This window comes from Vipera ursinii (assembly GCF_947247035.1).
Source record: "Vipera ursinii genome assembly, chromosome: 3".
In the NCBI taxonomy this organism is placed as follows: Eukaryota; Metazoa; Chordata; class Lepidosauria; order Squamata; family Viperidae; genus Vipera; species Vipera ursinii.
This window is the reverse complement of record NC_139516.1, coordinates 113,214,038-113,240,432: the sequence shown is the minus strand read 5'-3', so window position 1 is coordinate 113,240,432 and position 26,395 is coordinate 113,214,038. Positions and strand designations below refer to the sequence as shown.

The 26,395-nt window shown below is 43.4% G+C and overlaps 1 protein-coding gene across 2 annotated transcripts in view; it reads right to left on the bottom strand.

Annotated features, from left to right (window-relative positions):
- RC3H1 (ring finger and CCCH-type domains 1) overlaps positions 1–26,395 on the bottom strand; it is a 68,780-nt gene that overhangs the window by 28,290 nt on the left and 14,095 nt on the right. For both annotated transcript variants that reach the window (XM_083359443.1, XM_083359444.1), the window contains exons 2-8: positions 6,620–6,982; positions 5,923–6,043; positions 5,194–5,433; positions 3,389–3,564; positions 2,999–3,199; positions 1,754–1,886; positions 1,031–1,149 (exon numbers count right to left, since the gene is read on the bottom strand). In XM_083359443.1, the coding sequence (XP_083215569.1) occupies positions 1,031–1,149; positions 1,754–1,886; positions 2,999–3,199; positions 3,389–3,564; positions 5,194–5,433; positions 5,923–6,043; positions 6,620–6,850 (1,221 nt within the window). In that variant the 5' untranslated portion in view covers positions 6,851–6,982. The remainder of the gene's footprint in view (positions 1–1,030; positions 1,150–1,753; positions 1,887–2,998; positions 3,200–3,388; positions 3,565–5,193; positions 5,434–5,922; positions 6,044–6,619; positions 6,983–26,395) is intronic.

Sequence of the window (26,395 nt, the reverse complement as noted above, 5' to 3'; positions counted from 1 at the left end):
TCCCTTGTGCCAATTTGCTATCTTACACACAATGGGAAAGAATAAACTGTTTTAGTTCAGAAACAAACTCTTTGCCTAGGTGCATCTTTTCCAAGCTCTGCACTATACACCAGAAGTCTCGAACCCTTCCTGGTGGTGGACCGGCAGTGGTGGTGGTGGTGGTGGAAAGGGGATGGTGTCGTGCATATAGTTTTTATAGTTTAGTTTATAGTTTTATTTAATTTGTATACCGCCCTTCTCCCTAGGGACTCAGGGCGGTTCACAGGGCATATATAAATAGCAATACAATACAATACAAAAGTTAAAAAAGATTAAATCAATGCCCAGTTAAAAACAATAATACAATTCTAAAACAACAGTTTAAAACCCAAATCCCCCGTCAGGCCAGACCAGCTAATTCAAATAAATGGGTCTTCAGGCCACGACGGAAAGTTCGGAGGTCTGATGCCATCCGGAGCTCCACCGGCAGTTGGTTCCATAATGCCGGAGCGCCCACAGAGAAGGCTCTCCCCCTGGGGGCCGCCAGTCGGCATTCCCTGACTGGAGGCACCCTGAGGAGGCCCTCTCTGTGGGAACGCACAGGGCGGAGGGGAGTTGACGCCAGCAGCAGGTGGTCCCCGAGATAACCCGGACCCATGCCATGTAAGGACTTAAAGATCATAACCAAGACCTTGAACCTCACCCGGAAGACAACTGGTAACCAATGCAGCTCGCGGAGCAAAGGTGTAACATGGGAGTACCGGGAAACTCCCAAGACAACTCTCGCGGCCGCATTCTGTACCAGCTGGAGCCTCCGAGTGGTCTTCAAGGGAAGCCCCATGTAGAGAGCATTACAGTAGTCAAGGCGAGAGGTCACGAGTGCATGAGTGACCGTGCACAGGGCATCCCGGCATACCGCTTTCACAAACGCAGGTTTCTGTGCGAACACACACTGTACTCGTCCACCCCTTCCGCAGCCCAGTTCTGAACAGGCTGTAGCCCGGCACCAGATGGCAGACCAGGGGTTGGGGACCCCTGCCCTATACTATACCTGTTGCTGATCAGCTCCTTTTTTGCTGTGATTCTGAATGTAATCAACCAATCCATGTACCACAGTCCGTACAGCAACTAATCCATTCTCAAGCTGTTCCCATGTGGGTGGTGGGGCATCTACAATGTTTAGAAGAAGAAAAAAAACCTGAATTTTTCCCAGCAATGAGAAATTTTATGGAAAAGGCTTTTTTTATCAAATGGAAAATATAATTTACAAGGAAGTAATAATACATAAGAATTAAGATTTTATTTTGAAAAGCAAATTAGTTTTATTTCATGACAAGAGCAGGATCCTCTGGCCATTTATTTACTTCTTTCTTCTTCAAAATACGTACTGTTTTATGTTAGAATGTTTTTGTTATATTTCTGCACTGGACTTTTCTGGCAAGAATACAATACAATACAGAAATAAAACAATAAAATAAATATATAATAAAATAACATGACCTTTGAAAATATCATGAGATTTTTATTTTCCTAAAATTATGTTTATGCGATTTTTGAGGATAGAGTATCATCTTCAGGGAATGGAAATTTTATGTAAAATAGAAATGTGCAGTCACCACTAACTTTTGATTTATACACAGATCTACAAAACATACAGGAACAATTTGGAACTGCTGGTCAAAAAAATATAGTTTCATAAAATTGATGAAACTGGCTCTAGTCCACAGAAGCTTCTGTCATCCATCCATCCATCCATCCATCCTTCCAAATATACCTGGACTGGGATCAATATTTGCAAGAAGTTCAAGATGGGGTCGAAGCCGGGTCAAATTAGCTGGATCACCAGTCCTCTGGAGAGCAATTGTTAATTCCTGAACACTCTGTGCAAAAGAGGCTGGGGTCTGCAACTTAACACATTCACATACTAATGATTAGAAATGCTTTCTGTCCACATGGATACCCCAATCAAACCCCATTGGAAAATACATGTTAGCATTATCTTAATTATTTGTATATATATTGACCAAAAGACCATTAGAGCTTATTTTGGGGGGATGTCTGTTTGCAGCCACCTGCCCACTCTGTCCCACCATCTGGTTGCTCGCAGTCACAACAGGGCAGGAGAGTGCATGTTGCACCAGTGCTGCCGCCATGAAGTGAGGTGAGGCAGGTGGTGGTGGAGCTGGCTATGTGCCCTGCACCCACCTACCTCAGGCCCCTGCAGCCAGGCCACTTCCTGCTCGGCGACCTGCCCCGCCCATTCAATGACCTGGCTGCTCTCCCGTTTCTTCCCTTTCACTCCCCACCTGAGCCAGACTGCCATGCTATGGACAATGGGCAGGGGAAGCTCGGTTGCCTTACCCAACCTGCCTCCCCTGTTTCAGATCCAGGGGCAAGTGATGGCAAAAGGCCTCCACCACCACCATGCATCAGCCACATCTGCCGCTGGAGAGGCAGACAGCCCTGCCCTGCCCTGCAGATCACATGTCCGGTAGGCATTTCCACTACAGGTAGTCTGCAACCTACAACCACAATTGATTTCAAAATTTCCATTGCTAAGCAAGAAGTTAAGTGAGTTTTGCCCCATTTTACATTTTTCTTGCCAAGCTGTTAAATGAATCACTGCAGTTGTTAAGTTAGTAACATGGTTGTTTAATGAATCTGGCATCCCCAATGACTTAGCTTGACAAAAAGTTGCAAAAGGTGATCACATGACCCTGGGTCACTGCAACTGTCATAAATACATGTCAGTTGTCAAATGCAGGAATTTTGATCATGTGACCATGGGCATGCTGCCATAGTTGTCAAGTGTGAAAAAGAGAAGTCACTTTTTTCAGTGCCATTAACGTCAGTCACTAAATGAATGGTTGTAAGTCAAGGACTACCTATACAAAGTTGGAATGAAAAAGATTGGAATGTGGTGCATTTCACATATAAATATGAATTTCTCTTTACAATTTTTATACAGTTTTTAAAACTGATTGAGAAACAAAAGGATAATGATTTAAAGAGATACTACCTTGTCAATAATGGACTGCATGTGGGATTTGTGAGACTGGTCTCCATACAGCAATGAAGACCACTGATCTGGAGCTATCCGCAAACCAGCCTCCATAGCAATTTGTACAATTTGGGAATCATGTTCACGTCTCAGAGCTTCATATGTTCTGAATTCCTCCTTCAGTTGCATTAGGGAGGAATCCTCATCACGTTTAGTCACCTGGTGGAGGCAAAACTATTAAAGTAAGATAAAGTAATAACCCCAAAGAGTAAGTGTGCCTAATTAAGTTCTCTCTTGCAAATGATAACTCTGTGGAACTTTTTACATCATGCCATTATATCACACAATTTATAAATGGGTATAACCACAAGATAAAGAAGATCCACAAGCACTTAAGTTCTTTTGTACCTTGAAACAGGAGGCTCTGTAAAGAAGCTGGACAACATGCCCAATGCTGGTTTTAGAAGCCTGAGGAAATCGTGGCTCCAACCTCTGTACCACAAAGAGAACCAAAACTTTTCGAGATAAAGCAGATCCATCTTCTAAAGCTAAAAGAACTAACTTCAGAGCTTCCTCCTGCATCGCTGGAAAATCAAAAGAGGGCCATCACAGGATTAATATAGGATTTTCTTAAAGTTATTACAAATTTTACAAAATTAGCAACTATATTAGGAGTTATAGAAATCTCCAAGTTACATCAGGATTGTGGTAGAAAATATTTAATTTTAATTTAATTTAATAACATTTATATACCGCCCTTCTCCCTGAGGACTCAGGGCGGTTCACAGGGCAGAATAAAATAACCAATACAAACATTAAAAACAGATTAAACAATTGCCCTAGTTAAAAACAATATAAATACAACGCTAAAAACCCCCAGAAAAATTAAAAAACAAAAGATAAAACAACCCCAACACTCCCCCTCAGGCTAGGCCGGCTTGTACAAACAAAAATGTCTTGAGATCGCGGCGAAAGGAGCGAAGATCGGGCGAAGATATGTCCTTCCCCTAGAGAATAATTTACTTGCATTAGAAGGAACTAGACAATATTCTGGTTACTAGTTTGCTTATGACATGGTTTTAAAAACAGGAATGATCAAGTGCACAGACAAACCTACAAAAGAAGTAAACACTAAAAACCCCAAGTATATTCTTTATTGCAAATAGTTTAACACAGGATTAATTATGCCATTGAATATTTCAGTCCAATACATATTGCAATACAGGTAGTCCTCGACTTACAACCATTCATTTTATGACTGTTCAGTCACAATGGCACTGAAAAAAATGACTTATGACCAATTCTCACAGTTGCAGCATCCCCACAGTCACGTGATCAAACTTTGGGTGCTTGGCAACTGGCATGTATTTATGATGGTTGCATCATCCTGGGATCTTGAGATTTTGTCATTTGCAACCTTCCTAGGGAGCTTCTGACAAACAAAATCAATGAGGGAAGCCAGATTCGCTTAACAACTGCATGATTCACTTAACAATTACAGTGATCACTTAACAACTATGGCAAAAAAGTAATAAAATGTGGCACAAATGACTTAAAAACTGCCTTGCTTAGCAGTGGAGTATTGGGATCAACTGTGGTTGTAAGTTGAGGACTCTCTGTAATGAATGAATAAATCAGTGTAAGCAGTTGATTGTGTTGCTCCTTGCAACTAAGAAACAAGCCTTGAGTGCTACTGTACTTTGTGTCCCTTAAGGCAGAATTACTGGAGGGGCATTCTGAAACTGAAGTTCACATGTCTGAAGGATACCCAGGCTAGGGAAGGCTACTAGGAGAGCTTTGGGTAACAACTAATTCCAAAAGTTGGTGCTGAATTGTCATGCTGAATTTTTACAATTAAAAGCAGTGGAAAATTATTAAATATTACTTTCTATTTTTCTTGAAGTCTGAACTTTGTTAGTTTATATTTGGGAAGACTTTTTCCTGCATTACTTTATCTGGTACTGCTGAAGCCTATGCTGAAACTTTAAACAATTTAATAAAACACCATTCTACTGTATAGCTGAACATTTAGTAAGACTTTCGTAACACCTGTCAAAACTGTGCAATGTAAAGTAGAAATAAACTACACTACCATTAAAAAGAAATTGGATTTTTTAATGCTTTAAATTCTTCAAATATAGAAAATATGTAAAGCATTCTGCTCATATCAGAGCTGATCTCACTGACAGAAAACCATTTTCCCTGATACATACCTGGTCCAAGGAACTGACAGCCTCTAGCCCTCACTGCAGCCCAAAGGTTTGAAGATAATTGCTGAGGATTCTGATGCTGAAGAATAAGCTCAGTAACAGTTCTTTCACCCAGAGATCGTGCTGCACGCATAGCTCGGATCCGTCCTTCTTCTTCCACCAGCTGGCAATGGACTAATGTCACAAGCTTCCTTTGCATGGGCCGACTAAGCACACTCTGAGTTGTGCTGTTCAATCCTACACCTTTATAAAGAGAAAAAAGTTGTTATTTCTGAATTTCTTGAGGGCAATGCAAAAGTTGCACACAATCTATTTGGGGCTAATTATTCAAATAGTATGCAAGGGTTAAACTTTTTATGGTATTTAGATCTGCTGAGAAAAACATTTTATCTGTACATTATTCTTCACAATTTCTTCAAGGTACAATTTCGTCTGCCTTGAAATTTTGTTCATGTTCAAATTAACTGCTGTGAAACAATAACACCATTTGCTCCAGTTGGAAGTGAGCTGGTTCCTTTCAGGGCACCAAATGTCATAAATAGCACATAATAATACCATAAAAGCTGGAGGAAGGTAGGAAGGGAAGAAAGTATGGTAGGTTTTGGGGGTTTTTTGTTTTTTGTTTTACATTTTTTCAAGATTACTTGTTTCAGCACTTGTTTTCTTAATTGGAGATTCTTTACACATGTTGTTATACTAAAACACGGCAAAAGGATGACAAGCATGATTTACCTCTTGCACTGCTGAGCGGTTTAAGGTATAAGGCTAGTTCTTCCACACATTTCCTGGCTTCCTCATAATGTTTAGTATCTTCAGCACCACTGCGTAGAGTTATTGGTTGCTGTTCTGGCATCTGTAGAAAACGTAAGAATATTACAAATATGTTAAGAAATGATTGCTTTTAAGTTTTTATTTCTCCCACCTACGCCTGCAAAACCTGTGTGCAGTTCCTCACTTTTCATTAACTGTCTATTCCTATCTTGAAGAAGACAAAGCAGTTATTTCTACAATAAGAAAAAAATTGTGACTCCATACTATTTTATACACAAATACATTCAAGACAGAACACACTGCTTTCAAAACTACAAAACAAGCTTGCTGGATCCTCAACAGCAGATTGATTAATAGTATACAATTTAAACAAGCTTTTTTCATATGGGTTTCACACTTTAGTTAACATAGTAAAGCTATTACTTGTTTGTCTAGGCACCCTACAATGAAACTTTGGGGCTTTAGGAAATTCTTTCTGTAGCCTGGTGATGATTTATATGTTTGAAAATGTTATGATGGTTTGTTACATTTGTTCATTTCATTATTCACTTTTTCTGTGATTTTTTTTTAAAAAAACACTTGCTTATTTGATGAAAAAAATGCCAACTAGTTATAATAAACAAATCCAAAGCAGGAGACCAAGGAAACATTCCCTTACTTGAGCACCCACAAGCTGCAGCAAAGCTGAGTTCACAGGAAGATGTTCTATGTCTGTATTGATAGTGGTCTGATCGAAAGGACATGCTTTCCGATGGAGCTTGTTCAGGCACATCTTGCAGACGGTGTGGCCACAACCTAGACTGATGGGTTTCCGGATCGTTTCGTCGAATGTTTGTGTGCAAATAGGGCAGGAGAGAAAATCCGTCCATTGTGGAGCTTGTACAGGCATTGCTTCAGGAGTTACTTCACAAGACAAAATCTAAAGCAGATTCCACTGGAATCAAATTTATTTTGAAAAAAAAACCTGTTTTTAAATAGTTTCTGTAAGTACAGACAGTCAGCACATAGTGTGAAATATAACCTAAAAAGTAAATAGAAAAAAATAAAATTAGCTGATGTAGATTTTAAGTGAAATATTACTGAAAAATAATTCATCTATTCTATACGTAAGATAGAATTGGTGCACATGGTACAGTGACTTCCATTGCTTTCTCATGATTGATCAAATCTCTTTCTGTGTTTAACATTGTGATAACTCACTTAATGTTGCTCAATCTTTTTAATAGAAAACTATCCCATTACCTCTTTTTTTTTAGGAAAAGTAATAAAGTTGCTTCCCTGAGTCTTATTAAGCCACAATGAAGTACATGCAAACTACATGCTATGTCAGATAATGGTTTATTTTCTAATAAAATTTTATTTAAAATTTTCAAATTCTAAGATACAACAGCGCTGAACTAAAATATTCATGGTCAGTCCTTGAAGTTGTATCTGTTGCGGTGCCCCTTTGGTCACATCAACTCCTCACATCCTCTCATCTCCCCTCCTCCCCCGCCCATCTCTGCCCTGTCTCCCTGTACTCTACAACTCCAACTGGCTTTGGCTGACTTCTTCCCTCCAGTGCCGCTGGCCGTGCATGGCCTTCTTCCCGATATCAGATGTGGCTAGTAACTGCTTCTCAAAAGGCAAGGCCTGATTATGTGCCTTGTCAGCAGTAGCAGAAGACTGCAAAGGTTAGCTGTGGATGAGACAGGCAGCAGAGTGCAGTGCAACCTTCTTTAATGACTGCCTCGTTTGGTGACCAATTGCAGTTACGACGGTAATGAAAATTTAACCCTCATTCACAACTTTTGCAGGTCTGTAAATGGAATGGAAAATTGAAGCGAGATCGTAAGCACAGCTGTGGTTCCACCTAGCAACTTCTTTGCTTAACAAATGAGTTGCTGGCTCCAAACAAGAACAACTTGTAATATAATTTATGCAAGTTGCAGAATTCACATTTTTCAGTGTACAATTTAGTAATAAAATTTCATTTTTAAAGTACATCGACAATACACACAAAGTGATACTTTCATTCTAATAAATAAAGCAATTAGGCTGGAACAAAACAAAATTTGAAGGGAATTTCTTAGTCATTAATTAATAAATGACACATTGTCACCCTTTTTATATTTCCAAAACACTCTTTGGAAATTACATCCATGTATTCTTTATTCAGGGACGCGGTGGCTCAGTGGGTTAGGACGCTGAGCTTGTAACAGCGTTCCGTGCGCCTTTGGTGTCTAGTCATGCCGGCCACATGACCATGGAGACGTCCTCGGACAAGCGCTGGCTCTTCGGCTTTGAAACGGAGATGAGCACCGGCCGCTAGAGTCGGAAACGACTAGCATACATGTGCGGGGGAACCTTTACCTTATTCTTTATTCAATGCTTTGGGTTCTTTAAATTTTTCATTCTTATCTCAATTAACCTCCAATTTTTTGATCTTCACCTCCTTCTACATATATTTACTCTGTTTCCATATATTTATTTTGTGTAAAATATGATCAAACCGTGTCAATATATTTCTTTCATGTTGGTCACTCACTTTTGTATTCAATCTGTGTTCATTTAGTCCATATTCATTCTTGGTCCTATATCTTATTTTACTACACAAACCCTATCCCACTGCACTCTTTTTTTCATATTGGGACCAGAATTTCCTGGGAAAATGATGCAGTCGTAAAGCACAATGTCATGTGACTGCATTATTTAGTAACAGCAATTCCGGCAATCCCGGTTACTGTCATAACTCCACATGCAAAGGGTTTTAAGTGGGAAACAGAGGCAGTCCTAGGTTAGGAGTGTCAAATTGCTTTTTATTAGCCATCATATTCCTTAACTTTCTAACTAATGTAATTGTTTCCAGAGATAGTAGTTTCAGTATAAAAAGGTAAAGGTTCCCCCGCACATGCATGCTAGTCGTTTCCGACTCTAGGGGCCGGTGCTCATCTCTGTTTCAAAGCCGAAGAGCCAGCGCTTGTCCGAGGACGTCTCCATGGTCATGTGGCTGGCATGACTAGACGCCAAAGGTGCACGGAACGCTGTTACCTTCCCACCGTAGTGGTCCCTATTTTTCTACTTGCATTTTTACGTGCTTTTGAACTGCTAGGTGGGCAGAAGCTGGGACGAGTAACAGGCGCTCACTCTGTTAAGCGGCACTCGGGTTTCGACCCGCCAAACTGCCAACATTCTGATCGACAAGCTCAGCGTCCTAACCCACCGAGCCACCGCGTCCCTTAGGTTTTAGTATATATAGATCCTAATACTATCCATCTAGCCAAAAGTGATGTATGTGCATATTCAAAAGTTGTACCAATTGGAAGATTAACACCAATTGTTGGCTTATAGTACTTAATAACTAACAATAGGTAAGAGTGATGATGTAGTTCTAGATCTGGAAAAACAAATCTTTCCTTATTAATTGGTAGTTGCATTTTTGGTAAAGATATTCTTAGAATCAAAGAATTCCATGGAAATTTTCTAAACAAAGAATTTATTTTTTTGAAAATATTTTCCAGATATATATACCGGAATTTAACTCGGAATGTAAATTAATCTGCGAATAATATTAATTTTGAGGGGTTCACCTTTTCCCAAAGGTTTAATGACTCTCATTTATCAATATCTGAAGAAGCCTCTCTCTTTTATTTATACTACAGTATGTTATTGAGAAATATCTTTTGGTATATCCATACCTAAATATTTAATGGATATGATTCAAATACAGAATTATTATTACTTAAACGGATAGGTAACCCAATTTTCACCAAATAGCATTAATTCTGATTTGGACTAGACTAGAGCATTCTACTATTTTGCTAATGGCATCTATCTTTTGCATCAACACTGAGATAATAGTGTGAAGTTTAGAAATAAGTTTAGAAATAAACAAACGAATAACATTAAACAAAACCAATCTTGAAGTGAGTTGTGTACTTCTTAGATCTCTCTATGTTATTTAATAACACAAAACAAAGGTTCCACTCAGATATTAAACAGCAAGAGTGTCTTGTTCCAATGACTAGTGAAAAGTAGGAGAAACCACCCCATTTACACAACACTGCTAAATGCCTGTCCACATTCAGAATATGACATCACATTGTATCCTACACCCTTTTCTCTGTGTACATACAAACGGACACCATCTATAAATCCATTAATTTATCTCAAAATACTGAAACTTTTTTCCTAAGTAAATCCTTAGTTATCACTCTCATTCTTCAGATAAACCAATTGTTTTGTAGACTTATATATAGCCATCATGTTGCTAACATTTTCCCCCTGGATTACAATCATAGAGAATGTTTGTCCAGCAAAAATCATATGTGGTTCTTTCATTATCATTTTGGTCATTCAAAAATCTTAATATAGCTACTAAATGGAGTTAATGAATACTACATAGTCATACTATAGCTAATGTAGCAGATGTGGAGGTCTCACTGCCAACTTCGATAATAAAATATGAGATGTTTCTTTTTTTGCAGAGTTCTCCACATAATGCATACAATTAAAAGGAAAGAGAATTTTCATTTCAGGCTGATTAGCAGAACAAACCAAGTAGAAGAAGAAAATAATAGGAAAATGTTATGAATTACTAAAGAAAATGTATTGTAAAAGTACTCCAAATTTAGTTGCTGTATCTATTATTTTCTTTGTTAATTTGTCATAAAAAATGAAACAATAGAAAAAGTAATTCAATCTATTTATCATAATATTTATATCTTAAGATTGTATGCAAATACACTAGACTATTCCCAAAGATACAACATATCATGCAGCATGGCAAATATAATCACTTACATTCTGGCTTTTTAAGGGGTTAAAGTGTCTGCTTATCAATGTTTCATGACCAACCTATTTCTATCGAGGAATACATATAAACGATGAGCTAATTCTTCAGGAAAATGTAACCCCATCCATATCAAAATCTCTACTTCAAGTTTCACAAGATTCTGAAGCTTGAGCTTTTCCAGAGCCTTCCGCCAATTTGAGCTGTTGCTGCCATCTTTTATTCCCTATTTTGGTAATGTTGTATTTACAATTTTTATACAAGTTTGTCTTATATTTTTATGTGAGCTGCCAAGAGTAATTTTTGTGGCAGCATAACATGTTAAATAAATACGATTTCTGATCAAGAGAACTTAAGTCTCATTTCATCGCTCCTCATCTAGACTCATTATTGAATGACATCATCAATAGTTCCCTCAGAGTAGATCAGGGGTGTCAAACTTTGCAACGTCATGTGATGTGTCGTGACGTATTGCGACTTTTCCTCCATTGCCGGCAATGGGGCGGGTGCGGTTTCGGCATGACGCATCTGACCCGCAGTTTGACACCCCTGCAGTAGATGAATGATGAATGAATGTTATGAATCACCTCCTCCATTAACTGTGTGTATATGTTAAAGAATAGGAACAAATTCAACATCTCTGGGACATACATCAAGTCCTTAACATTTAAGGCTTGTAAGAACCTTTTCCTTTTTTTTTTACAATCTCTGCTTTGTTTCTCCAGCCCATCCTCTCCAAGGCAATTCCTGTGCTGGGCCATAGTAACAAAGCAGGGATCCCAAAAATTTAAGCTTCATTTTTTGCAGCCTGAAGCATTTCCACTTTCACCTGCCCCACACATGGGAAGGGGAAATTCTTCAGTAGGCCGCAGTAGTCCCTGCCAGCTTCCCCACTGACTTTTTTGGGAACCTGGCAGAGAAGACTGTAAATGGTGATCACATGATCGGAGGGCACTTGACAACCAGCTATGTGTGACCAAGTTGCCAAGCACTCACATCATGATCATGTGACTATGGGGGAGGGAAGGGTGGCACAGTGTTTTATGTTGGCTGGAAGTGTTTTACAGACCATAAAGTATCCTTTCCAAGCTGTCATAACTTCAAATAGTTGTTAAGTGACTAGTCGTAAGTTAGCACGTATTGTATATATATAAAAAATCCCAAATAACACACGTGGTTTTTAAATTTACATTACTAGTATTTAGAAGAGTAGGATCATTTAGTTAAGACACAGCAGATAAGGGATGACAATAATGTAACAATACAGGCAGTCCTCAGGTTATGATGGCAATTGGGAGCAGGACTGCCATTCACTAAATGATGTGGTTGTAAAGCATAATGTCATGTCCCTGTATCACTTAATGACAACAATCCCAACAGTCCCAGTTGCTCTCGTAAACTAAGATGTATTGGTCATTAAGTTGGAAGTGGTGTAAGTCCCAGATAAGGAATACGCAGGGGAATTCTGCAGAGGGGTGGGAGATGCCAGGGGAGGCTCTTCTGGGAAGGATCTTGCAAGCTGTGCATGAGTTGGGGGAAGGCTTGGGAGGGCGGGGGCTGGTACAGGCTGCATGGGAGCGGAGGCTGGCTGATGTGACGCAGCATGAGCACAGGAAGGCCAAGGACCAATGTGAGTGGAAGAAGGCCAAGGGGACTTACAAGACTGACTTGCAACCTTCCCTTCCTCATTAACTACTTGTGGAAAGTTGGGAGGAAAGGTTGCAAATGGTGATTATGTGACTCTGGGATGCTGCCACAATCGTTAAGCGCAAACTGGTTTCCAGGCGCACAATTCATGATCATGTGGGCGGACGGGCACTTATTCGACAGCTGGAACTTTGGGGATCGATCGTAAGTACCAGTCATTCAGCACCATCACAACACAAACATTATTTCAATTTTTTCACCATATGCACGATGTCGTTATTGCTTCCCATCACCTTCCATTGCTACTGTTTTCTGAATCTCAGAAGCAGCTATTTTTCCACCACTTCTATATATGGTTCCACATATTTCTCAAGCAATCTGCTTCATTCTAACAACTGGTTATTTTTAAAACAATGTTTCAATTTGTAATTGACTTATCAGGCAATTTCGAAGTTCTACTTTCAAATTTCAGTTATTCCTTTTCCTTATAATTTCACCTCTCCAGTCTTTCTCAGCTCCTCCGGTTTATTTGCTTTTTTCTCCCCACTACCGTCACCCAAAGAAGAAACAAACTCTTTTTTATTTTGTGCTTTGAAAGATGAGAAATAAACAAAAGATGCACATATAGCAGAGAAGGGTAAAATACTGAAGAGTACACCTTTCAGGGACAGAAACACTGTCTCTTTATAACCTGTTTTGGAGTCATACTTTGAGATGAACTGAAATACTTTTTAGATATTAAGTCAGACACTGTTGAATCTATAATTTATAAATATTTAAAGTATTAATATCAAATTTTCACACGACACCTAAAAAACCATTTTGCTTAGCACATATGAAGCATTCAAATTGTAAATACTTCAGGGTCCTTCGGGAGAAGGGCGGTATATAAATAAAATTATTATTATTATTAAATTCAAAATTGTAGGTCTGCAGTAATTTTGTCTAATGGAAGATACAGTGGGAACACTGGAGAAGGGACAGATACTTCAAAAATAACATTTATTACAATTGCTATTTAAAATATATTTGCTGAATATATCAATCTGAACATGTACTCACATACAAATCTCTCAAACAGAATGGCATAAAAGCATCTTTTCTACCACATTTAAAAAGACAAAGTTATAGTAACAGATCAATTTAACAGCAAAATGACTTATATTGCAGTCTATAAATTCTACAAAGACAGCAGTCATAGACAATTTCAACTTAGTGAGTGCATTCAGTACATTGCCAGAGATCAAAGTTATAAGCTCTAGAGACTGAATGACATGCAAACATAGCCTGACAAACATGCCATTATTATTACCCCAATATAAAAGACACATCTTAAGATGTATTATCCTGCACAAATCCTGTTTTATTGAAAAAAGGAATACATCTCCCTTCAGGATATTTCTCACATGTCCACATGGCTTATCAGAGTCCTTGGTATTCCACAACTTTTGGAAGTAATTTTCGTCCAACAACAGGTAAGGTATCTCTCTTTAATTCAGTACAACAGCAATATGATAATCATCTTGCCAGACTCTGTTTATTCTTGAGTTCCTTATAGTCATGATGTTGATCTAGTAACAAACGGTAGGTCACAGGATTGCTTGGAAATTTGAAGGTATTGTTTTTTCAGGCAGGCAAAGCATTTGATTTTATCTCAGATTGGTGATTCTCCCCTTCCTTTTTATTCCTTCATTTCTAAGTCTATTGCAGGAGAGGGAAGAGATTATTTTCTAACGGCACGACACGGAGGATACAGACTTTCTGTCATACTTCTTTGGCATGATTTTTTTCAGGGCATTCCTTACATCTGAGACAGTAATAGAGACATGACGCTTCTTCTTTCTCAATCGCTCAGCTGCCAAGGACACTTTCTTGTAGAGGTCATGCACACAAAAATGCAAGATATTTTGTGCCTCACTGGTCATTCGGACACTGTCAAGCTTCATCTTCTGCATTTTCCTGGGAGACTTTCTGGAGACTTTCTTTCCATAGACACGTTTTGCATGCCTTGCACTTCTCTTTTCCACCCTAGGCTTTCTCTGTCTATACTGAGCCTTTTTTCTTTGCCTCCGGTATAGCTGCCTCTTTTTCTTGCTTCTCCAGGTAGTAGCAGCCATTGCTTGAATTTAAGCTTTAAGCACCAAAACTCCCTGCCTGCCTCAAAATGCCAATCTCTTGTCCCTTGATGTATTCTTATATAGGACTGGCTATTCAAATAAGTACCACATACAAGTCAGGTGATTGGCCAATAAGAACAAAGGCCAACTTAACCACCTCATAATGAATTAACTATGATCCACTACTGCTGTATGCAATGTGCATAACAGTAACACTAACCATGTGTTGCAAGATATGTTGGATTGACACGTTATCAGTTACGGTAAACTATCTTCTATATTATTCCAATTGATTCTTATTCTTAAATCATGCATACACATAAATAAAAATAACCTCTCCCTAAAATCTTTTTCTGTATAGTTATTTGCATTTTTAATGTCTTCACTATTTCCTCTCAAACTGAGGTATGTAGAGCACACAGAAGCTATTTAATGGTGAATTTAAAGCATTTTGGAAAAAAACATTTAAAAAATAAGACAAGCCATTGTTGAAGAAAAATCTTCATCAGGGTCCAGTCCAAGGTGGGAATAAACAACATGGAGACTGCTTTAGAAAAAAGGTTCTTGTTTATTTCATATCTAGTTTAATGAAGAGAAGGACGAGGGTGTAGTATCTCAGGGTTTGCCACAAAGAAGAGCGAGTCAGGCTATTGTCCAAAGCACCTGAAGGCAGGACAAGAAGCAATGGATGGAAACTAACCAAAGAGAGAAGCAAACTAGAACTAAGGAGAAATTTCCTGACAGTTAGAACAATTAATTAGTGGAACAGCTTGCCTCCAGAAGCTGTGAATGCTCAACACTGGAAGTTTTTAAGAAGAGAATGGACAGTCATTTGTCTGAAATGGTATAGGGTTTCCTGCCTGAGCAGGGGGTTGGACTAGATGACCTCCAAGGTTCCTTCCAACTTTATTATTGTTATTGTTAGTTGCCAGAAACTCCAGTGACAGTACGTTTCTGGGGTGGCAGACCACATGGAGCTGGGAGTGGTGGGTTTTTATACCTTCTTGGGCTTTTGTATTTGGAGTTGTTCCTGGGGCATGAACTTTGACCTGAGGTTCAGTGTGCCCTTTTTGTATTCTGATGGTGGTGGTTTAATCCTGTTGTTGTTGTTAGTTGCAAAGTCATGTCCGACCCATTGCAACCCCATGGACAACGTTCCTCCAGGCCTTCCTGTCCTCTACCATCTTCTCGAGTCCATTTAAGCTCACACCTACTGCTTCAGTGACTCCATCCAGCCACTTCATTCTCTGTTGTCCCTTCTATTGCCCTCAATCTTTCCCAGCATTAGGCTCTTCTCCAGTGAGTCCTTCCTTCTCATTAGGTGGCCAAAGTATTTGAGTTTCAACTTCAGGATCTGGCCTTCTAAAGAGCAGTCAGGGTTGATCTCCTCTAGGACTGACCGGTCTGAACGCCTCACAGTTCAGGGGACTCGCAGGAGTCTTCTCCAGCACCATAGTTCAAAGGCCTCAATTCTTTGGCGCTCAGCCTTTCTTATGGTCCAACTTTCACTGCCATACATTGCAACTGGGAAAATCATGGCCTTGACTATACACACTTTTGTTGGCAGGGTGATGTCTCTGCTTTTTAGTGTGCTGTCTAGATTTGCCATGGCTTTCCTCCCCAGGAGCAAGCATCTTTTAATTTCTTGACTGCAGTCCCCATCTGTGGTGATCTTGGAGCCCAGAAATATAAAATCTGTCACTACCTCCATTTCTTCCCCATCTATTTGCCAGGAATTGAGAGGGCCGGATGCCATGATCTTGGTTTTCTTAATGTTGAGTTTCAGGTTTAATCCTATTATGTGCTAAAGGTCATATCCTGCTTCCCTGTGGCTGTTGTGACTCAGGGCCAGCCTGTGGGTCCGACAGCCGGGTCCGATGTATCGGAGGACTCAGATGTGGGGGAGGAGGGAAACGAACCGGCTGATGATGATTTGGAGACTTTGCAGAGTCCTCAGCCGGGAACCTCTTCTCAGCTGTGTGAGCCCGAGAGTGCGGAGGATGATGACCCACAGCTGGCCCTGTTCAAGGACGCCCGACGCAGGAGGCAGACGAGCAGGGACAAACAAAGGAAGGCTATGGGACTCCTCGGGAGGAGGCACAGGGAGACCACGCCCTGAGCTCTCTATAAAAGAAGTGTTTGGGGAGGGGCTAGTTGCTGAAAGCAACTTTTTCGTTTGAGAAGTCAAGCTCTTGTATTTTTGTAACAGTGTAATTAAAACTTGGCAGAAGCCTTTTGATCTTGGACGCTTTCCAGACTCTTCCTTTGATTAGGGGTGCGAGAAGAGGGCTGGTTCAGAACAGTTTGCTTTCAGCCACCCACCCCTTAATACTACGATGGAGCAGCTTCTTGCCGAGAATGTCCAGCTCAACCAGCAACTCACCTTGCTGGCCACTCAGGTGGCACAACTGCAGGCTCAGGTACATGCTGCCCCCCCACCCAGGAGGAAATGTCAGATAGCTATGCCGGATAAATTCGCTGGTAATCCAGAACTGTTTCCTGCCTTCCTGGGACAATGCCAGCTTTATATCAGCGTGAGAGCAGCTGATTTCCCCACTGACCGAGATAAGGTGGGATTCGTGTTGAGCCTTCTGTCGGGAGATGCAGCTCGTTGGGGCACGCCTCTGTTGGCACAGCCTAGCCCTTTGTTGGATAACTTTGGGGGGTTTTGTGACCATATGCGCCTCATGTACGAGGACCCGATTAAGGCACAGACGGCCACCCGACGCCTGAAAGCTTTGAGGCAGGGTCAGCGCCCTCTACAGGCCTATATCAGCGATTTCCGGCTGCTTAGCCAGGATTCCGCCTGGAATGAGGCTGCGCTCGTGGATGCCTTTCAGGATGGCTTGTCAGAGGAGATGTTGGATGAGCTGGCCCGCGTGGACATTCCCTCAGACCTGAATGGGCTGATCCATCTTTGTCTGCGGATCGATGCCCGGCTGCAGCAGCGTAAGAGTCGCCGTGCCACCCCACAGACCCCTGCCGCCCCTGTTGTGCGTGAGCCCCCGGTCCAGAGGGAGGAGCCAATGGAGCTGGGTGCCGCCAGGTCCCGTCTATCGGTGACGGAAATGGACAGACGACGATCGGAGGGGTTGTGTTTTTACTGTGGGGACCCTGGACATTTGGCTGCTTCTTGCCCGAAGAAGCGTCAGCGGGCGTCAGTGACCAAGCCTGCCCCAAGAAAGTCCCCTGCTTTGTTATCGGGAAACGGCCCGAGCCCGATCTAGACGGTGTGAAAGATCGGGCGACCCACAACATCCACACCGAGCGACGCCGTTCCGACGGTGCCTGTGAACCTCCACGGCATTTGATTTTGGAGGCACGTCTGATCCTCCCTGGCAAGTCAGAGGGGATTCCAGTCCATGCCTTAATTGACTCTGGGGCTACCACTAACTTTATGGATTCGGCCTTTGTGGCCAAATGGGCTGTTCCCCAGTGTCCAGTGGATCCGCCCATGCTTGTGGAGACCATCGATGGTCGAGTGCTCCTGTCCGGGCCTATCACGGCCGCCACGCAACCCGTGTGTATGGCCATCAGTACCCATGTGGAGGCCATTCAGTTCTACGTCACTTCGGATCTGCACTTCCCCGTGGTCTTGGGACTGGCGTGGCTCCGGGCGCATGATCCACAGATCTATTGGTCTCAGAACTTGGTCACCTTCCCAAGTTTGCAGTGCGTGGACCACACCCGCCATATCTGTGCCGGCCAGGTGGAGGGTTCCTCAGGGGTTTCCTTGCCTCCCGAACTGTCCGACTTTGCTGACGTGTTCAGCGAGTCAGAGGCGGACCAATTACCCCCGCACAGGCCCTACGACTGCTCCATTGACCTAGTCCCTGATGCGCCTCTCCCAGTGGGGCGTTTGTACTCCATGTCGGAGCCCGAGTTGGCTGCATTGCGGGACTTCCTGACGAAGAACTTGGCTCGTGGTTTCATCCGGCCCTCGTCCTCGCCAGTGTCTGCGCCCGTGCTCTTCGTCAAAAAGAAGTCGGGCGAGTTACGGCTTTGCTGTGACTACCGGAAACTCAACGCTATCACGGTGCGTAACCGCTACCCGCTGCCCCTCATCCCCGAGCTCTTGGACCGACTCCGGGAGGCTAAGATCTTCACGAAACTGGACCTGCGTGGAGCTTACAACCTCGTCAGGGTTCGGCCGGGTGATGAGTGGAAGACGGCGTTTGGTACTCGCTATGGACATTTCGAGTACACGGTGATGCCGTTTGGCCTGACCAACGCCCCCGCTGTGTTTCAGCATTTTATGAATGACGTCTTTCGGGATCTGTTGGACCAGTTTGTTGTGATTTACCTGGACGACATCCTGATTTACTCCCCGTCGCGTGAAGCGCATCATCAGCATCTCCGTCAGGTCCTGCAGCGCCTCCGGAATCATCGGCTGTTTGCCAAGTTGGAGAAGTGCCAGTTCTACCAGGTGACCATTGATTTCTTGGGTCACCGCATTTCTCCTGAGGGCATCGCCATGGAACCGAGTAAAGTTGAGTCGTTGCAGAGTTGGCAACCCCCGCGTCGCGTGAAGGATATTCAGCGACTTCTTGGATTTGCCAACTACTATCGGACATTCATCCCTGGCTTTGCTGCCTTGACAGCCCCCCTCACCCGGCTCCTGCAGAAGAAGACTCGGTTCCAGTGGAACGCCCCCGAACAACAGGCGTTCCAAGCTCTGAAGGACGCCTTCATGAAGGAGCCCATCTTGAAGCATCCTGACCCGCAACGGCCGTTTGTCGTGGAGGCGGACGCCTCCGACATTGCCATTGGGGCCGTGTTACTTCAGGCAGCGACGCCCAACGGTACCCTTTTCCCTTGCGCGTATCACTCACGGAAATTGAATCCCTCGGAGCGCAACTATACCATCTGGGAGAAGGAGCTGCTGGCCATCAAGGCGGCGTTCGAGGCTTGGAGGCATCATCTGGAGGGGGCGCGGCATCAAATCGAGGTCCGGACGGACCACAAGAATCTGGAAAGCCTGCAGACCGCTCGGAATTTGAACCAACGCCAGATCCGGTGGTCCCTCTTCTTTGCGAGGTTTGACTTCCGGGTGCGGTACATACCAAGCGGGCACAACCAGAGAGCGGATGCTCTGTCCAGGAAGCCCGAGTACACCCGAGTGGAAGACAAGCTTCCGCCCAGGACCGTGATCCCCGTCGAGTCTTTTGCTGCGGTGCGGGAGCCGGTGGATATACGGGCTCGGATCCGGGAGGCGCAGCAGCAGGAGGCGTGGGTGGCTCAGCGGAAGGAAGAGGTGGGGCCAGATTCGCCTTGGTCGGTCACGGATGGACTCCTGTATTATCGTGACCGGCTCTATGTTCCAGGAGGGCCACTCAGGGGACTCGTCCTCAGCCAATGTCATGATAACCCGGCTGCGGGGCATTTTGGCCTGTTCAAGACTCTGAACCTGGTCTCCCGTACATTCTGGTGGCCCCGAGTCCGACACGATGTCCAGTCTTATGTCACCTCCTGCGTCCCATGCAGGCAGGCCAAGTCAGCGACAGGGGCCCCGCCTGGTTTACTGCAGCCTTTGCCAACGCCCAAGAGACCCTGGGGGGCTGTGTCCATGGACTTTCTGACGGATCTACCCCCATCCTCCGGCTTCACGACAGTGTTTGTGGTGGTGGACATGTTGACCAAGATGGCGCACTTCATCCCCTGTCGCGGCTTACCGTCAGCTCGCGCCACTAGTCGCATGTTCATCCAACAGGTGTTCCGGCTGCACGGCCTTCCCGATAGAGTCGTCTCCGATAGGGGGGCCCAGTTTACAGCCCGCTTCTGGCAGGAGTTGATGCGGGCGTTGGACATTAAGGTTTGCCTCTCGTCCGCGCATCATCCTCAGACCGACGGGGGTACCGAGAAGGTCATCGGCATTTTGGAGCAGTATCTGCGCTGCTACGTTAACCTGCAGCAGGACAATTGGGTGGACTATTTGGCCATAGCCGAGTTTGCCTTTAACAACTCGCAGCACACCTCCACGCAGATGACACCGTTCTTGGCCAATGTGGGTTATCACCCTCGGTTTTTCCCCCTTTCTCCCGTGGACTCACCGGAGCCGGCAGCGAACGAATTCATGGCGGAGTTACAGGCGATCCATCGGTTGGTGCGACGGCAGCTGGAGAAGGCCAAGGCCGACTACAAGAGGTTCGCCGATCGGTCGAGAAGGGATACGCCTCCATTATCGGTGGGGGATCGGGTCTGGCTGTCCACCAGGAACCTACCATCCACTCGGCCGGCGAGGAAGCTGGACCACCGTTACCTTGGACCGTTCCCAGTCGAGGCCGTCATCAACCCGGTCGCCTATCGTTTAACTCTGCCACGTTCCCTGCGCGTGCACCCCGTCTTCCATCGGTCCTTGTTGGTCCCCGAACAACCGGCTTGTCCACTTCGCCAAGCGGAACCTCCCCCATCAGGACCTCGTGATGGCGACAGCACCCCCGAGTACGAGGTCGCCAGCATCAGGGATTCCCGCTGGCTGAAAGGTCGCTTCCAGTACCTGATCGAGTGGAAAGGGTACGGGCCGGAGGACTTCACATGGGAAGACGCGACCGCCGTTCATGCCCCTGCGTTGGTGACTGCTTTTCACGAACAGTTCCCATCCCGACCGCATCCGGATCGGCAGACCCGGGGGAAGGGCCCTGCGGTGCGGGATAGTGTTGTGACTCAGGGCCAGCCTGTGGGTCCGACAGCCGGGTCCGATGTATCGGAGGACTCAGATGTGGGGGAGGAGGGAAACGAACCGGCTGATGATGATTTGGAGACTTTGCAGAGTCCTCAGCCGGGAACCTCTTCTCAGCTGTGTGAGCCCGAGAGTGCGGAGGATGATGACCCACAGCTGGCCCTGTTCAAGGACGCCCGACGCAGGAGGCAGACGAGCAGGGACAAACAAAGGAAGGCTATGGGACTCCTCGGGAGGAGGCACAGGGAGACCACGCCCTGAGCTCTCTATAAAAGAAGTGTTTGGGGAGGGGCTAGTTGCTGAAAGCAACTTTTTCGTTTGAGAAGTCAAGCTCTTGTATTTTTGTAACAGTGTAATTAAAACTTGGCAGAAGCCTTTTGATCTTGGACGCTTTCCAGACTCTTCCTTTGATTAGGGGTGCGAGAAGAGGGCTGGTTCAGAACAGTGGCTGTGTCTATGTCCTGTGTTGGATAGGTGAAGGGTTGCTGGTTCTAGGAAACATTATCTTTCTAAACCCATCAGCTCCAAGCTTCCTGGCTCCAGTCTTTCTGAAAGGATTATCAAATCTTCATTTCTACAGACCTGGCCTGCTGAGTTTCTGGTTGGGGGAAAGGGAGAAGTTTCTGCCTTTTAGGTTCTTCTCCATTATTCCTTTGGGGAAATATAATCTGCCTTTTTAATATTCCCCAAAATATTTCTTTCTCTGGTGTGTGTTTGTGTGTGTGTGTGTGTGTGTGTTCCTATAATCCCTCTTTTGTGCCATATAAGTGTGAGTGACACACTTTGACTGGCACAAGATTAAAAATTGATCTGGTCAGGGAGACTTGATAAACAAGCTTTTAAGGCCAGATTCGAAGATGAATCCCAAGCCCTACAAGCTGAGAAGGACATCCACAATTTGAAGCAGAGGGTTCAGCCAGCTAAAGACTATGCAAGGGCTTTCTGAAGGGTGGCTGGATGGATCAGGCAGTGGCCTGAGCGATTACTGATTCACCACTTCAAGGCTGGTTTGGACCATGATTTATCCCAAGCGTGCACCTACAGAGGGATTCCTGACCAACTTCATGAATGGTACCGCCTAGCTGTAAACGTAGACATCGAACTGAACCACTACCAAAGACCCACAGCATCAGGATCCAGACCAAGGCGAGACCAAGTGAAACGTCAGGTGCCCCAGCGCCCCCCATCTGCCATGGCCATTGGGTTCCCTAGAGCAGGGCTTTTCAACCTTTTCACAGACTGTACCACCTTTAGGACATGACAATATTCGAGTACCACCAGTGACTTAGCAAGGTGTAAAAAACTTAGCGACAAAAAAAGGAAAAAAGTGATAAAAGTACACCCACTTACCACACTTTTAATGGGAATCTTGTGCCTGCTTCTCTGCCATTAATCTTTGCACTCGTGGCTGGAGAGTGCTTACTGACAGAATTAAGTCACATTCCAGCTGAATACAATTCCCTTCCCTAGTTTTTATGCTTGTTGATGAAGAAAATGCCTTCTCGCACAAGTACATGGAACCAAATGGCAGTAAGGCTGTGACAGCTTTCCCCCCCACTTCCGGGTACAGTTTTGCAACTTGGCTCCAGAACTTAAAAAGTTCCTTCAAATTGCAGTTTGATGTCAATTCCAGAAGTGCTTCTTGCTCTGGAGAACAAAGGTCAGAATTGACAACGCTGTCCATAATGAAGGGTGACGCAACCCAACAAATTCTAGCATCACATCCTCTTGACACAAATGGAAAATACAACGCAAACTCGGTGTGCAATTTTTCCAAACAATTTTTGATGTCTGTTTTAATATCTTCAATGTCAACAATAGAATTTAGTTCTATAAAGTCTGACATATTGGTAAATGATGAAATATTTCCTTTTTTTTTTTTACTTGTCCTATCCACAGGGAGATTTTTTGTGGAAGGCACAAACTTTGTCTTCCATAACAAACACGTTATGACCGTGGCCCTGCAGCAACTGATTAAGTTCATTTAGCTTTTTAAATATGTCAGCCAAGTAGGCAAGGCAGGCTACCCAGAAGACATTTTCAAACTTTTCTGCTAGGGTTGACGAAACATTTGTCAGGAACAGGTACATTTCATCTCATAGCTCGAATAATCTCGATAATGTTTCGCCTCTTGACAACCAACGTACTTCTGTATGAAAGAGAAGAATGCTGTGCTCAGAATCCAAATCCTTACATCATTACCAGAATAAACATCCATTCAATGGCCAGCTTTTGATGAAATTTATTATTTTTGCAGCATCCTCCAAAGTCTCATGTAACACTGGGGTCATCCGTTTAGAAGCAAGTGCATGTCTATGCAAGATGCAATGATTTGAAACAATGGAACTGTTTCTTGGCTTAGCTTGTGCTATCACCCTCAAAGCTCTTCCTGTAATAGCTGCTGCATCATCAGAACAAATGCCTACACACCAAGTCCATAGTATTCCATATTCAGTGAAAACAAATTGTTGATTATTGTGAATATTTCTTCCCCAGTCATTCTGCCAGGTAGTGGGTGGCAAAATAATATGTGTTCCGGTATATTGTCTGAATTAGGAACACGCACAAAGGCAATTAATTTCACTTCAACAGCAATGTCAGTTCTTTCATCCAATTGAAATGCAAATTTTTCTGTTGCTGTGATCTTTTCCACCACTTGTTGAATAACATCTGTGGCCATATCTTGCATTTGTCTTTGGATGGTGTTATATGCTAAGCACATTGGTTTGTGCTTAAATTGTAAGCCGCCCTGAGTCTTCGGAGAAGGGCGGGATATAAATGGGATTTTAAAAAAAAGACTATGACGAATAGCATCAGCCATTTTTCCATTAAAGAGAACTGAAGCAATTGCAATGGCGGAGGGAACCACTACTTCTTCAACAATTGTGTGAGGCTTATTTCCTTTAGCTGCTATCAAGGACAATTGGTAAGATGCTTCCAGTCACTTTTTCGAGATGTTTGTGGACTTCACGAAAGCAGCACGGTATTTTATAAATTCATCTCTCTTCCTCACAAAAAAATGCTACTGGCTTTTCGGGGTGCTCTTTATGTTTTGTTGTAAAATGTCTCTGGAGCAAAGAAGGCTTCATGGAATGCTTGGATAAGACTTCATTGCAGATAACACAAACAGGAAGCTTCTGATCGTTTTCTTCCAGGAAATAAAATCCAAACTTCAAATAATCTTCACTGTATTTTCTATTTGGTGCTGGTTTTAATTTCTTCAGTGGTGGTTCCTTTGCTGAATCACTTTCCTTTTGCACTGATGAAGAATGAGGAATTTCTCCATATTTATTAATATGCACCACTACCTTGATGGTCGGCCCTTCTTCCTCTCTCACCCTTCCTCCAAAACAGGCCGCTCGCCCTTCCTACGAAAACTGGCCACTCACTAAACAGGCCGCTTGCTCACTCACCCCAAAAGCAGGCACATACATAGAATGAAGGCTATTGCTAAGCACATTGGTTTGTGCTTAAATTGTAAGCCGCCCTGAGTCTTCGGAGAAGGGCGGGATATAAATGGGATTAAAATAAAATAAAATAAAATAAATAAAAACACAACACGGACTTAGCACCTCTTATGAATCAGAACAGTAGATAGGTAAATGAATTGGAGGTTGCTTCAGAGCAACTCCCATCATATCCCACCTTGGCTCTCGCTGCCTGAGAACAGATGCCCCACATTTGAGAAGTTTTTCAGATAGATTTACTGTACCTGGTCACTCATTCTGAAAATAGCTGCACTTTAGGTTTTGACAATACAGATATCCTCAATTACCATCCACATTTGGAACTACTTACTTGGTCACTAAGTATGGCAGTAGCTAAGAGATGCCACTGCTGTGCTTATGAACTCTGTTCAGCTTTAAAGACCTGCAAAGATTCTAAATGCAAGGATAGGTTGCCCAGTTACTTTTTCCATCATTTGTTAACTTTGAACAGTTGCTAAATGAGGCAGTCACTAAATGATGACTACTTTTATCAGTAATTTATACTTAATCCCTGTTCTAGTAATGGTTACCTTAGCACAGAAATATTCATGTCTAATAATTTAGCTGTTGTGCAACCAACTTCCACACACAAGGTGTTCAGTGAGCTGCCTAGTAGTCAGAGCTCATTTTTCAATTAAAGCACTGCTGCTTCAGACCTTTTACTGATGTGGCTGCCTAGCTACATATGAGCATCTGCTCCCACTCACAAAACTGTACTGAAGAATTTTACATATTTTATTCAAGTTGAGAGCACCTTTTTAAATACTTTTCAGAAAACAATGGATATCTTTCTTCAAAACCATCTGATTTACATAGAGATGATTCAGGGTTCCATAACCCTCCCTGCTTTGGTCAGAGAAAAGAAGTCTGTGAGGATCAATTCTCACAGACAGGCCAGCTGTAACTCTCTCAAATTAATGTGATTTCTTGTTGCTGAAGTCCAATACCACAGCCACAGGTGGGACCATACTGGGTAGATCGAGGGGAAATATATCCCAGCAAATATGAATGGACAGAGATTCCCAATTCATCTTAAGGCAACAATAAAAAACAATAAAATAAAAAATTCTGGATCAATAAGCAAACTCTGAGCCTTAGCAATAACTCAGCAATAGTTAATAAAACAGGAAAGGCAACAGGGTCCTGAAGAATCCAGATAACTTTTCAGGGTTTCTATAAGTCCATTTTTCAAGACAAAAATGACCAGTCCATAATTAGAGATGACTCCCAGCACCTTCATTAGCATTCCCAGGAGATTAGCAGCCTATTTCCCCATTTTAAAGGCCTCCACTCTTCCCCCCACAAAAGACCACCAAAAGCCACATCCATTGTCGCTCACTCACCCTCGGCCCGAAAACATGCGGCTCGCACACTCACTCAGCCCGAAAACACGTGGCTTGCTCTGTTTCTCCTCACTGCTTTGCTAAGCCTCTTCTCTTCTCACTCTTTCTCTCCCTCCAAAAACTTTCCCTTTTATATCTTCTCTCTTCTCCGCCCTCCTCTTCCTCTTCTCTTCTGGATGCACTGGAAGCTCCAATTACCATGTCGCCATGTGCGCCGATCATGGGGATTCTGCCAAGCTCTGCAGCTCCAGCTGATCTCCAGGTCTGTGCGGCGCTGCTTTAGCTGGTTCCCTCCCTGCTACACCTGGCTAGGGCTCCCGTACCACCAGCCAGGTGCTGAAGTACCCACTGGTGGTAAGTGTACCACCGGTTGAAAAGCCTTTTCCTAG